This window comes from Pecten maximus, chromosome 18, assembly GCF_902652985.1.
Source record: "Pecten maximus chromosome 18, xPecMax1.1, whole genome shotgun sequence".
Lineage (NCBI taxonomy): Eukaryota > Metazoa > Mollusca > Bivalvia > Pectinida > Pectinidae > Pecten > Pecten maximus.
Window position 1 is genome coordinate 32890112 of NC_047032.1, and position 13994 is coordinate 32904105.

General features: G+C 41.1%; 1 protein-coding gene across 2 annotated transcripts in view; it reads left to right on the plus strand.

Annotated features, from left to right (window-relative positions):
• The window catches only part of LOC117316194 (potassium channel subfamily T member 2-like), an 88807-nt gene that overhangs the window by 23466 nt on the left and 51347 nt on the right, over positions 1 to 13994 (plus strand). For both annotated transcript variants that reach the window (XM_033870711.1, XM_033870712.1), the window contains 6 exons: positions 2396 to 2476; positions 3914 to 4000; positions 4534 to 4637; positions 8201 to 8387; positions 8612 to 8776; positions 12868 to 13004. In XM_033870711.1, coding sequence (XP_033726602.1) covers positions 2396 to 2476; positions 3914 to 4000; positions 4534 to 4637; positions 8201 to 8387; positions 8612 to 8776; positions 12868 to 13004 — 761 coding nt within the window. The remainder of the gene's footprint in view (positions 1 to 2395; positions 2477 to 3913; positions 4001 to 4533; positions 4638 to 8200; positions 8388 to 8611; positions 8777 to 12867; positions 13005 to 13994) is intronic.

Genomic DNA, 13994 nt, shown 5'->3' on the forward strand with positions numbered 1-13994 from the left:
GTATATGTTTTTTTCCTTAAAGCTGGAAAATAAAGAATCGCATGGTGTCCCACTAACTTTGGAGAATTATAATTTTGTTATCCTGTTTTTTTATGATTTGTTGCCTTTTGAGTTTAATTACCTCTGTTGTCTTCAATTTTCGGTGCTTAGCTCAATTATATTTTTCAAATTTGTGAAATAATCATAATCTAAACAAGCAATATGGACCCTCATAGTGTTAGTGCATTTATTGCAGATAGCTGATATATGCAACCATGAACACCAATGTCTACTCAGTAAAATAAAACTATTGTTGATGGACCCGGCAGTATTAACATTGTTAAGGGGTAAAATAAAACTATTGTTGATGGACCCGGCAGTATTAACATTGTTAAGGGGTAAAATAAAACTATTGTTGATGGACCCGGCAGTATTAACATTGTTAAGGGGTAAAATAAAACTATTGTTGATGGACCCGGCAGTATTAACATTGTTAAGGGGTAAAATAAAACTATTGTTGATGGACCCGGCAGTATTAACATTGTTAAGGGGTAAAATAAAACTATTGTTGATGGACCCGGCAGTATTAACATTGTTAAGGGGTAAAATAAAACTATTGTTGATGGACCCGGCAGTATTAACATTGTTAAGGGGTAAAATAAAACTATTGTTGATGGACCCGGCAGTATTAACATTGTTAAGGGGTAAAATAAAACTATTGTTGATGGACCCGGCAGTATTAACATTGTTAAGGGGTAAAATAAAACTATTGTTGATGGACCCGGCAGTATTAACATTGTTTAGGGGTAAAATAAAACTATTGTTGATGGACCCGGCAGTATTAACATTGTTAAGGGGTAAAATAAAACTATTGTTGATGGACCCGGCAGTATTAACATTGTTAAGGTAAACTTAGATCTGTAGGACACACAATCCTCAGCTTGGAACCTTAGTTCAGTTTTGGGATTTAGAAATTTAGATTTGCTCAGAACACAATTTCCTTTTATAGACAAAGCTTCATTAAGGTCTAAGGTTCTTGTGAAAAGTTAAAAACAACAGGAATTATTTTAAAGAGAAATTTCCTATATACACATGTACATCCATAAACATGGTCATGATTTGTGAATGTTGGGTCATTGGCATATTCTAGAGCATGATCAGTAATGATTTATCTGAGTGTCGTAGTTCTGATTAGATAGTTAGCATGAGTTAAGTGCATGAGACTAGGAATAAAGACTCGCGTACAGTTCCTGAAAAATACAAAAAGTTATATAACTCCTCATTCTTTGAGTTATATGCACCCACCTTGTCCCCAGTCTTATATGCACCCACCTTGTCCCCAGTCTTTTGAGTTAAATGACCCCTCAAGTCTTTGATTTATATGACCCTCATTCTATAAGTTATATACCCCACAGTCTTTGAGTTATATGCCCCCCAGTCTTTGAGTTATATGCCCCCCAGTCTTTTGAGTTATATGCCCCCCCAGTCTTTGAGTTATATGCCCCCTAGTCTTTGAGTTATATGCCCCAGTCTTTGAGTTATATGCCCCCCAGTCTTTGAGTTATATGACCCTCATTCTTTGAATTATATGCCCCCCCCCCAGTCTTTGAGTTATATGCCCCCTAGTCTTTGAGTTATATGCCCCCTAGTCTTTGAGTTATATGCCCCCCAGTCTTTGAGTTATATGACCCTCATTCTTTGAGTTATATGCCCCCCCCAGTCTTTGAGTTATATGCCCCCTAGTCTTTGAGTTATATGCCCCCTAGTCTTTGAGTTATATGCCCCCCAGTCTTTGAGTTATATGACCCTCATTCTTTGAGTTATATGCCCCCCCCCCCCCCCCAGTCTTTGAGTTATATGCCCCCCAGTCTTTGAGTTATACCCCCAAAGTCTTTTAGTTATATGCCCCCTAGTCTTTGAGTTATATGCCCCAGTCTTTGAGTTATATGACCACACACCCCTGTCCCCTAGTCTTTTGATTTAAATGGCCCCTCCAATCTTTGAGTTACAGGCCCCCAGTCTTTGAGTTATATGCCCCCTCCCCCCTCAGTCTTTGAGTTATACCCCCCCCACCCAGTCTTTTATTTAAATGGCCTCTCTCCTCTGTCATTGAATTAAATGGCCCCTCTGTCTTTGAGTTGAATGGTCCTTCTGTCTTTGAGTTAAATGGCCCCTCAGTCTTTTATTTAAATGGCCTCTCTCCTCTGTCTTTGAGTTAAATGGTCCCTCTGTCTTTGAGTTAAATGGTCCCTCTGTCTTTGAGTTAAATGGCCCCTCAGTCTTTGAGTTAATTTGGAAACTTTGGTTTTACAGACAAGAATACATACTGTAGAAAGATATTCAGTCATATCCTAGTAAGATTAAACTGTACCATATGGTACTTGTTTATATAAACTAACACCAGTGGATTTTACAGGGAAACCAGTCCAGATTTGACACAATGATGCAGACAAAGTTTATCCTGGAATTTTTCTGCTCAGCACCTCTCATCTTCACAGTAAGTTTTATAGATAACACTCCTTTGTATGTGTCTGTATAGGGTGATGCCAAACTACCTACTCATTAACATTGAAGTTGGTTTGGTTGTTTTTGGGTACATTTTTTGTTTGTTTGCTTAAAAAGAGAGAAAGGTGAGATATATAGTTTATGCCTAATATTTGAGACAAAAATGAATTTGATTAATTATTAATCAAAATGAATATTTATCATACCTGGGGTTAAATTGATGTTCTTCAATCTTGTCTTGTGTTGTCGTTACCCTATTTATGTTATACTGACAGGTGTGTTACCCTATTTATTTTATATTGACAGGTGTGTTACCCTATATTATCTTATACTGACAGGTGTGTTACCCTATTTATTTTATATTGACAGGTGTGTTACCCTATTTATCTTATATTGACAGGCGTGTTACCCTATTTATTTTATATTGACAGGTGTGTTACCCTATTTATCTTATATTGACAGGTGTGTTACCCTATTTATCTTATATTGACAGGCATGTTACCCTATTTATCTTATACTGACAGGCGTGTTACCCTATTTATCTTATATTGACAGGTGTGTTACCCTATTTATCTTATATTGACAGGCGTGTTACCCTATTTATTTTATATTGACAGGTGTGTTACCCTATATTATCTTATACTGACAGGTGTGTTACCCTATTTATTTTATATTGACAGGTGTGTTACCCTATTTATCTTATATTGACAGGCGTGTTACCCTATTTATTTTATATTGACAGGTGTGTTACCCTATTTATCTTATATTGACAGGTGTGTTACCCTATTTATCTTATATTGACAGGCATGTTACCCTATTTATCTTATACTGACAGGCGTGTTACCCTATTTATCTTATATTGACAGGTGTGTTACCCTATTTATCTTATATTGACAGGCGTGTTACCCTATTTATCTTATATTGACAGGTGTGTTACCCTATTTATCTTATACAGTATTGACAGGCGTGTTACCCTATTTATCTTATACTGACAGGTGTGTTACCCTATTTATCTTATATTGACAGGTGTGTTACCCTATTTATCTTATATTGACAGGTGTGTTACCCTATTTATCTTATATTGACAGGCGTGTTACCCTATTTATTTTATATTGACAGGCGTGTTACCCTATTTATTTTATATTGACAGGCGTGTTACCCTATTTATGTTATATTGACAGGTGTGTTACCCTATTTATCTTATATTGACAGGCGTGTTACCCTATTTATTTTATATTGACAGGCGTGTTACCCTATTTATTTTATATTGACAGGCGTGTGACCCTATTTATGTTATATTGACAGGTGTCTTACCCTATTTATCTTATATTGACAGGCGTGTTACCCTATTTATCTTATTTTGACAGGCCTGTTACACTATTTATTTTATATTGACAGGCGTGTTAACCTATTTATTTTATTTTGACAGGCGTGTTACCCTATGCTGTTTAGAAATCTGTTTGTACCATCATTCCTCAACTGTTGGCTGGCAAGATATGCCCTGGAAAAATTGTTTGTATGTTGAGTCTAAGGTCATTGTGTAGTGAGAGTCTAAGGTCATTGTGTAGTGAATAAAAACCTATCTTGTTTTTTCATATGAACCTAAGCTGAATTAGTCTACAGTGAAGTTATTACAATGACTTGTATTATGATTTGCTATTATAGATATTTACAAAAAGTAATTGATGATGAAAAGATCTTAAATTTGTTAAATTCATCTCATTTATATTTATGGAGGTTGTCACAAGTGTTGAAACAAAATTTTTCTTAATCTGGAGTAATAAATTGAAAACTCTGAAGTGAAATTATAGGAGATCCCTCATGTATGCCATTTAGATACTTATACAAGGCAAGTTTCTGATATAAAAAACTGTGTACTAAGATCAAGTTGGAGTGATTGATATATTTATTTGGAGGCTGACAGGCTTGTCAAAACAACCATACAATAAGATATGTACATATTATGATGTATTTTTGTGTGATATATTTATTTGGAGGCTTTATACAATAAGATATATGTACATATTATAATGTATTTTTGTGTTCCAGAATGATCTTCACATCACAAAACAGAGATTCCAGGAAATCTCGGTCACATTGTCACAACAGCTCTTCATCCTCTTCGTCACTCTCTTCTGTCTCATCTTCACCACGTGAGTATTGTTAGTTTACTCTCATCTTGGCTGTGTGAGTATTGTTAGTTTACTCTCATCTTGGCTGTGTGAGTATTGTTAGTTTACTCTCATCTTGGCTGTGTGAGTATTGTTTTACAACTCTCATCTTGGCTGTGTGAGTATTGTTAGTTTACTCTCATCTTGGCTGTGTGAGTATTGTTAGTTTACTCTCATCTTGGCTGTGTGAGTATTGTTAGTTTACTCTCATCTTGGCTGTGTGAGTATTGTTAGTTTACTCTCATCTTGGCTGTGTGAATATTGATAGTTTACTCTCATCTTGGCTGTGTGAGTATTGTTAGTTTACTCTCATCTTCACTGTATGGGTATTGTTAGTGGACTCTCATCTTCACTGTATGGGTATTGTTTTACAACTCTCATCTTGGCTGTGTGAGTATTGTTAGTTTACTCTCATCTTCACTGTATGGGTATTGTTAGTGGACTCTCATCTTCACTGTATGGGTATTGTTAGTTTACTCTCATCTTCACTGTATGGGTATTGTTAGTGGACTCTCATCTTCACTGTATGGGTATTGTTAGTGGTCTCTCATCTTCACTGTATGGGTATTGTTAGTGGTCTCTCATCTTCACTGTATGGGTATTGTTAGTGGACTCTCATCTTCACTGTATGGGTATTGTTAGTGGACTCTCATCTTCACTATATGGGTATTGTTAGTGGACTCTCATCTTCACTGTATGGGTATTGTTAGTTGACTCTCATCTTCCCTGTATGGGTATTGTTAGTGGTCTCTCATCTTCACTGTATGGGTATTGTTACTTGACTCTCATCTTCACTATATGGGTATTGTTAGTGGACTCTCATCTTCACTGTATGGGTAATGTTAGTGGACTCTCATCTTCACTGTATGGGTATTGTTAGTGGACTCTCATCTTCACTATATGGGTATTGTTAGTGGACTCTCATCTTCACTGTACGAGTATTGTTAGTGATCTCTCATCTTCACTGTATGGGTATTGTTAGTGGACTCTCATCTTCACTGTATGGGTATTGTTAGTGAACTCTCATCTTCACTGTATGGGTATTGTTAGTGAACTCTCATCTTCCCTGTATGGGTATTGTTAGTGGACTCTCATTTTCACTGTATGGGTATTGTTAGTGGACTCTCATCTTCACTGTATGGGTATTGTTAGTGAACTCTCATCTTCACTGTATGGGTATTGTTAGTGAACTCTCATCTTCCCTGTATGGGTATTGTTAGTGGACTCTCATCTTCACTGTATGGGTATTGTTAGTGGACTCTCATCTTCCCTGTATGGGTATTGTTAGTGGACTCTCATCTTCACTGTATGGGTATTGTTAGTGGACTCTCATCTTCCCTGTATGGGTATTGTTAGTGGATCTCTCATCTTCACTGTATGGGTATTGTTAGTGGACTCTCATCTTCACTGTATGGGTATTGTTAGTGGACTCTCATCTTCACTGTATGGGTATTGTTAGTGGACTCTCATCTTCACTGTATGGGTATTGTTAGTGGACTCTCATCTTCACTGTATGGGTATTGTTAGTGGACTCTCATCTTCACTGTATGGGTATTGTTAGTGGACTCTCATCTTCACTGTATGAGTATTGTTAGTGACTCTCATCTTCCCTGTATGGGTATTGTTAGTGGACTCTCATCTTCACTGTATGGGTATTGTTAGTGAACTCTCATCTTCCCTGTATGGGTATTGTTAGTGAACTCTCATCTTCCCTGTATGGGTATTGTTAGTGGACTCTCATCTTCCCTGTATGGGTATTGTTAGTGGACTCTCATCTTCCCTGTATGGGTATTGTTAGTGGACTCTCATCTTCCCTGTATGGGTATTGTTAAGTGGACTCTCATCTTCACTGTATGGGTATTGTTAGTTGACTCTCATCTTCACTGTATGGGTATTGTTAGTGGACTCTCATCTTCACTGTATGGGTATTGTTAGTTGACTCTCATCTTCACTGTATGGGTATTGTTAGTGGACTCTCATCTTCACTGTATGGGTATTGTTAGTTGACTCTCATCTTCACTGTATGGGTATTGTTAGTGGACTCTCATCTTCCCTGTATGGGTATTGTTAGTGATCTCTAATCTTCACTGTATGGGTATTGTTAGTTGACTCTCATCTTCACTGTATGAGTATTGTTAGTGATCTCTCATCTTCACTGTATGGGTATTGTTAGTGGACTCTCATCTTCCCTGTATGGGTATTGTTAGTTGACTCTCATCTTCACTGTATGGGTATTGTTAGTGGTCTCTCATCTTCACTGTATGGGTATTGTTAGTTGACTCTCATCTTCACTGTATGGGTATTGTTAGTGGTCTCTCATCTTCACTGTATGGGTATTGTTAGTTGACTCTCATCTTCACTGTATGGGTTTTGTTAGTTGACTCTCATCTTCACTATATGGGTATTGTTAGTGGACTCATTACTCTTGAGTCATTTGACAAATTTTATTCAGCCGTGGTCATATGATGTACTTAAATAAAGCTTACAATTTGACTCATTAATTGTTACTAAAACTATTACCATGGAAATGCAATGCTTATTTCTGATTGGTCAAAATTGAAATATTGGCCAATTTCAACCAAATTTGTTATAAAGGTTCTTGGGAATGCTGAACATTACTGTATATGTTTTGTTGCCATGACAACCAAGCTGAAGCAGAAAGTGGATTTGATTGGTCGAAATTCATTTATTGGCCGATTGCTGCTAAATTTAGTTTACAGGGGTATTTTGGGGATGCAAAACATCACTGTATAGACTTTGTTGCCATGACAACCATGCTGAAACAAATTGTGGTATCTCATTTGTTGAAATTTATAATTAGATACTGATATTTAGGTGAATTAGGGCTACCAAATAGGTATTAGCCTCCGATTGGTATTAGGAGATTTGGTATGATGAGGGAATGGTACATATCGAGGGAAATTCAAGGTTTCGTGTAAAAAATGAATTCACTGGCACTGAAACTAAAAGAGTTGATGTATAAACAGGATCTGATGGGGTATTAGTTATCCTTAGGAAGACAGTTCTAGTTTGGATCAAAAGTTCAAAAACAGATTTGATCTCTTAACCAATAACCCTGGCTGTTATCAGATAAGGCATTTAAGAATTTTGACCAGTCAGTATTTAATGAATAACTTTGATCTACTTTCAAGGACACAAGGGTGAGATGTGTTACATAATATGACATGTAAGTGTTCATTTAAAAGCAAAACATCATCTATCAGTGTGCATATCAGAACTCTGGTAGCCGATAACCCCCAAAGGCCTTTTTGTATTTTCGTTATGTGATGTTTGTGATATTTTTGTAGCGTTTGTGGAGTACAGAGAGCCAGTCTGGAATCCCCTCTGACCGTTATATTTTATTTATGTGATGTTTGTGATATTTTTGTAGTGTTTGTGGAGTACCCAGTCTGGAATCCCCTCTGACCGTTATATTTTATTTATGTGATATTTGTGATATTTTTGTAGTGTTTGTGGAGTACCCAGTCTGGAATCCCCTCTGACCGTTATATTTTATTTATGTGATGTTTGTGATATTTTTGTAGTGTTTGTGGAGTACAACACATACAGAGAGCCAGTCTGGAATCCCCTCTCACCATGTTTGAGTCGTTCTACTTCACGATCGTCACCTTTTCTACCGTCGGGTACGGAGACATCTCCCCAGATATATGGCTGGGCCAGGTTTTCATGGTCTTGATGATTTGTGTAGCCTTTGCATACATCCCACGCCAGGTGAGTTACTGTTCATTTTAAGAAAAAGGTTCCAACTATTTATGGCTTGGAAAATAAAGTATAAGCATAATTTGCAAATGCCACCAGAATCTACCTGTGATATGACTGTACTGTGTATGTTTTAGTAGGAAGTATGTGGAGTTAATAAGGAGAAGGGCACTGTTATAAAATTATGATATGATATTACATACATTAGAGAATAAAAAATAATTGTGTTTGTACAGGTAGAGGTGATAGGCTCCACCTGGATGGAGAGACAGAGAGCAGGAGGGGTGTACAGTCGCCGTGAAGCAGCCGGCAACAAACACGTGATTGTTTGCTGTCAACAGTTCTCGTCCGAGGCTGTCATGGATTTCCTCACGGAGTTCTATGCCCATCCAAAACTTGAGGTACGCCACTGTTTTGTGTCATATCCCAAACTCGAGGTACATATCATATCCCAAACTCGAGGTACGCCACTGTTTTGTGTCATATCCCAAACTTGAGGTACGCCACTGTTTTGTGTCATATCCCAAACTCGAGGTATACCACTGTTTTGTGTCATATCCCAAACTTGAGGTATGCCACTGTTTTGTGTCATATCCCAAACTTGAGGTACGCCATTGTTTTGTGTCATATCCCAAACTTGAGGTACGCCACTGTTTTGTGTCGTATCCCAAACTCGAGGTACGCCACTGTTTTGTGTCATATCCCAAACTTGAGGTACGCCACTGTTTTGTGTCATATCCCAAACTTGAGGTACGCCACTGTTTTGTGTCATATCCCAAACTTGAGGTACGCCACTGTTTTGTGTCATATCCCAAACTCGAGGTACGCCACTGTTTTGTGTCATATCCCAAACTTGAGGTACGCCACTGTTTTGTGTCATATCCCAAACTCGAGGTACGCCACTGTTTTGTGTCATATCCCAAACTTGAGGTACGTATCATATCCCAAACTCGAGGTACGCCACTGTTTTGTGTCATATCCCAAACTCGAGGTACGCCACTGTTTTGTGTCATATCCCAAACTCGAGGTACGCCACTGTTTTGTGTCATATCCCAAACTCGAGGTACGCCACTGTTTTGTGTCATATCCCAAACTCGAGGTACGCCACTGTTTTGTGTCATATCCCAAACTCGAGGTACGCCACTGTTTTGTGTCATATCCCAAACTCGAGGTACGCCACTGTTTTGTGTCGTATCCCAAACTCGAGGTACGCCACTGTTTTGTGTCGTATCCCAAACTCGAGGTATGCCACTACATATGTATTTTGTGTATTCAATGATTTCTCTATCATCAAAATTGGTTTAGATTTTCTGTTTGTCTTATTCATATACAGCTTTCCCAAAATATGCATAAAACAACACCTATAGTATAGGTATACATGTGTATATCTTATGAACACAAACATAATTAGGAAAATATATTTATACAGCATCTTATATAATTAATAATGATTAGACTGTTACACACAAAATATACAGGCAGGGCATGGTAGAATTTATTTTTGGAGACTTTGTTTATAGTAAAGATGAAAAAAGAATTCTCAACTTTTGGAAGGTGGTTCTTACGTAAGATATGTAACTTTTGATTTTTTCTGTTATTCATGTTCTTCTTTTAACCTGCTACTTGTTCATAATTAATCAGAGATGTAGCTCCTTTAACACTTGTCAGAAGTAACACTTGTCTGAGTAAACATAATACCAATTGTTCCAGCTGTACATCATAGATCTGATATTATATACATAGAATCAAAACTCACTTCTGGTATAGATCCACAAATGATTTTGATAAAAGCTTTTTTTTTAAGTGGATCAGAACAAAATCCATCAACTAAATATAATTGAAACATGTACCATATTATATATCACAAATACTGCAGATATTCCTTAAAATAGATTGTAGGAGTATATAGAAAGGCTGAAGATAGAGAGGGTTAGGAGATAGAGAAGAGTAGGAGATAGAGAAGAGTAGGAGATAGAGAGGGGTAGGAGATAGAGAGGGGTAGGAGATAGAGAGGGGTAGGAGATAGAGAGGGGTAGGAGATGGAGAGGGGTAGGAGATAGAGAGGGGTAGGAGATAGAGGGGTAGGAGATAGAGAGGGGTAGGAGATAGAGAGGGTAGGAGATGGAGAGGGGTAGGAGATAGAGAGGGGTATGAGATAGAGAGGGGGAAGGAGATAGAGAGGGGATAGAAGATAGAGGGGGTAGGAGATAGAGAGGGGGTAGGAGAGAGAGGGGGTAGGGGTAGGAGATAGAGGGGGGAGTAGAGAGGGGGTAGGAGATAGAGAGGGGGTAGGAGATAGAGAGGGGAGTAGGAGATAGAGAGGGGGTAGGAGATAGAGAGGGGTAGGGGGGGGGGGGAAGGGGATAGAGAGGGGGGAGTTAAAGGGGAGGGAAAAGGGGGGGTTTGGGGGGGGGGGGGTAGGAGGGTAGGGGGGGTGGAGATAGGGGGGTTTTGGGAAATAGAGGGGGTGAGATAGAGAGGGGTAGGAGATAGAGAGGGGGGTAGGGGGTTAAAGGGGAGGGAAGAGGGGGGGTTAGGGGAGGGGGGTGGGGGGGAGGAATAGAGGGGGGTAGGAAATAGAGGGGGTTGGGGAGGGAGGAGATAGGGGGGGGGTAGGAGATAGGGGGAAAAGGGGGGAGGAGATGAGGGGGGGAGGGGGGGGGGGGGGGAGAAGAGGGGGTTTGGGAAGGGGAGAGGGGGGGTAGGATAAAAAAGGGGGGAGGGGAGGAGATGGGGGAGGGGGGGGTAGGAGATGAGGGGGGGGAGGGGGAAGAGAGGGGGGAAAAGGGAAGGAAGGGGGGTAGGAAAAGGGTGGGGGGAGGAATGAATAGGGGAGGAGGGGGGGAGGGGATAGGGGGGGGTAGGAGAAGAAGGGGGGGGGTAGGAAGGGGGGAGGGAGGAGAGGGGGTAGGGATAGAGGGGGGGGGAGAAAAATAGGAGGGGGGAGAAAAATAAGAGGGGGAGGAGTGAGAGGGGTAGGAGGAGAGGGGAGGGGGGGGGGGTAGGGGGATAGGGGGGGAGGAGATAGAGGGGGGGTAGGGAAATAGAGAGGGGTAGGAGATAGAGATTGGGATAGGAAGATTAGAGGAGGTGGTAGGAGATAGAAAAGTGGGTAGGAGAGTGAGAGGAAGGGGTAGGATGGGGAGTGAGAGGGATGGAGGGAGAGAGAAGAGGGGAAGGAGATAGGACAGAGGGGGTAGGGAAGATAGAAGAGGGGAAAGGAGGGGAGAGAGGGGGTAGGGGGGTAGATGCCGAGAGGAAGGGGTTTAGGCAGAGAGGGGAGGGGGGAGGAGAGAGGAAAGGGGGGGTTAGGGAGGATAGAGGGGGGACGGTAGGGGAAATAGAGAGGGGAGAAGGAGATTAGCAGCGGGGTCGGAGGATAGAGGGGGTAGGAGATAGAGGGGGGTAGGAAATAGAGGGGGTAGGAGATAGAGATGGGCTAGGAGGAGATAGAGAGGGGTAGGAGATAGAGGGGTAGGGAGATAGAGAGGGGTAGGGAGCTTAGAGCGGAGTAGGAAGATGAAGAGAGGGGGTAGGAGATAGAGAGGGGTAGGAGATAGAGGGGGGTAGGAGGATGAGAGGGGGTAGGAGATGAGACAGGGTAGGAGATAGAGACAGGGGTAGGAGAATGGAGAGGGGTTAGGAGATAGAGAGGGGTAGGAGATAGAGAGGGAGTAGGAGATGAGAGGGGGTAGGAGATAGAGAGGTAGGAGATAGAGGGGGGTAGGAGATAGAGAGGAGTAGGAGATGGAGAGGGGTAGGAGATGGAGAGGGGTAGGAGATAGAGAGGAGTAGGAGATAGAGAGGGGGTAGGAGATGGACAGGGGTAGGAGATGGACAGGGGTAGGAGATAGAGAGGGGGTAGGAGATGGAGAGGGAGTAGGAGATGGAGAGGGGTAGGAGATGGAGAGGGGTAGGAGATAGAGAGGGGTAGGAGATATAGAGAGGGGGTAGGAGATAGAGGGGTAGGAGATAGAGAGGGGTAGGAGATAGAGAGGGGAAGGAGATAGAGAGGAGTAGGAGATAGAGAGGGTAGGAGATAGAGAGGGGGTAGGAGATAGAGAGGGGAAGGAGATAGAGAGGGGTAGGAGATAGAGAGGGGGTAGGAGATAGAGGGGGGGTAGGAGATAGAGGGGGGTAGGAGATAGAGAGGGGTAGTAGATAGAGGGGTAGGAGATAGAGGGGGGTAGGAGATAGAGAGGGGGTAGTAGATAGAGAGGGTAGTAGATAGAGGGGGTAGGAGATAGAGGGGGTAGGAGATAGAGGGGGTAGGGATATAGGGAGGTAGGACATAGAGGGGTAGGAGATAGAGAGGAGTAGGAGATAGAGGGGGGGGGATAGGAGATAGAGGGGGTAAGAGAAAGAGAGTTGTACATGGTATACATGTACATCTCTGTAGACTTTAGATATAGCCTTACAATCAAGACCATGCGGTAATCAAACTGTTTAAAATACATATACATTGCTGAGAACATCAGCTTGATGATTTTAGGACCACACTGTCATACTACTTGGTTCGGGCGAGCTTGGCAGTAGTATGCAGGTCATCATAAGGGATCCAAAATGGGCCAACAGAGTCATCTACATAAGAGGATCAGCCCTCAAGGACATCGACCTTAAACGGTGCAGGTAAAATATCCTCTAACAGTCTGTGACATCAACCTCAACCTGTGCAAGTAACATCCTCTAACAGTCTGTGTATGACATCAACCTCAAACTGTTCAAGTAACATCCTCTAACAGTCTGTGTGTGACATCAACCTCAAACTGTTCAAGTAACATCCTATAACAGTCTGTCTGTGACATTGACCTCAACCTGTTCAAGTAACATCCTCTAACAGTCTGTCTGTGACATCAACCTCAAACTGTTCAAGTAACATCCTCTAACAGTCTGTGTGTGACATCAACCTCAAACTGTTCAAGTAACATCCTCTAACAGTCTGTGTGTGACATCAACCTCAAACTGTTCAAGTAACATCCTCTAACAGTCTGTGTGTGACATCAACCTCAAACTGTTCAAGTAACATCCTCTAACAGTCTGTCTGTGACATCAACCTCAAACTGTTCAAGTAACATCCTCTAACAGTCTGTCTGTGACATCAACCTCAAACTGTTCAAGTAACATCCTCTAACAGTCTGTCTGTGACATCAACCTCAAACTGTTCAAGTAACATCCTCTAACAGTCTGTCTGTGACATCAACCTCAAACTGTTCAAGTAACATCCTCTAACAGTCTGTGTGTGACATCAACCTCAAACTGTTCAAGTAACATCCTCTAACAGTCTGTGTGTGACATCAACCTCAAACTGTGCAAGTAACATCCTCTAACAGTCTGTGTGTGACATCAACCTCAAACTGTTCAAGTAACATCCTCTAACAGTCTGTGTGTGACATCAACCTCAAACTGTTCAAGTAACATCCTCTAACAGTCTGTGTGTGACATCAACCTCAAACTGTTCAAGTAACATCCTCTAACAGTCTGTGTGTGACATCAACCTCAAACTGTTCAAGTAACATCCTCTAACAGTCTGTGTGTGACATCAACCTCAAACTGTTCAAGTAACATCCTCTAACAGTCTGTCTGTGACATCAACCTCAAACTGTTCAAGTAACATCCTCT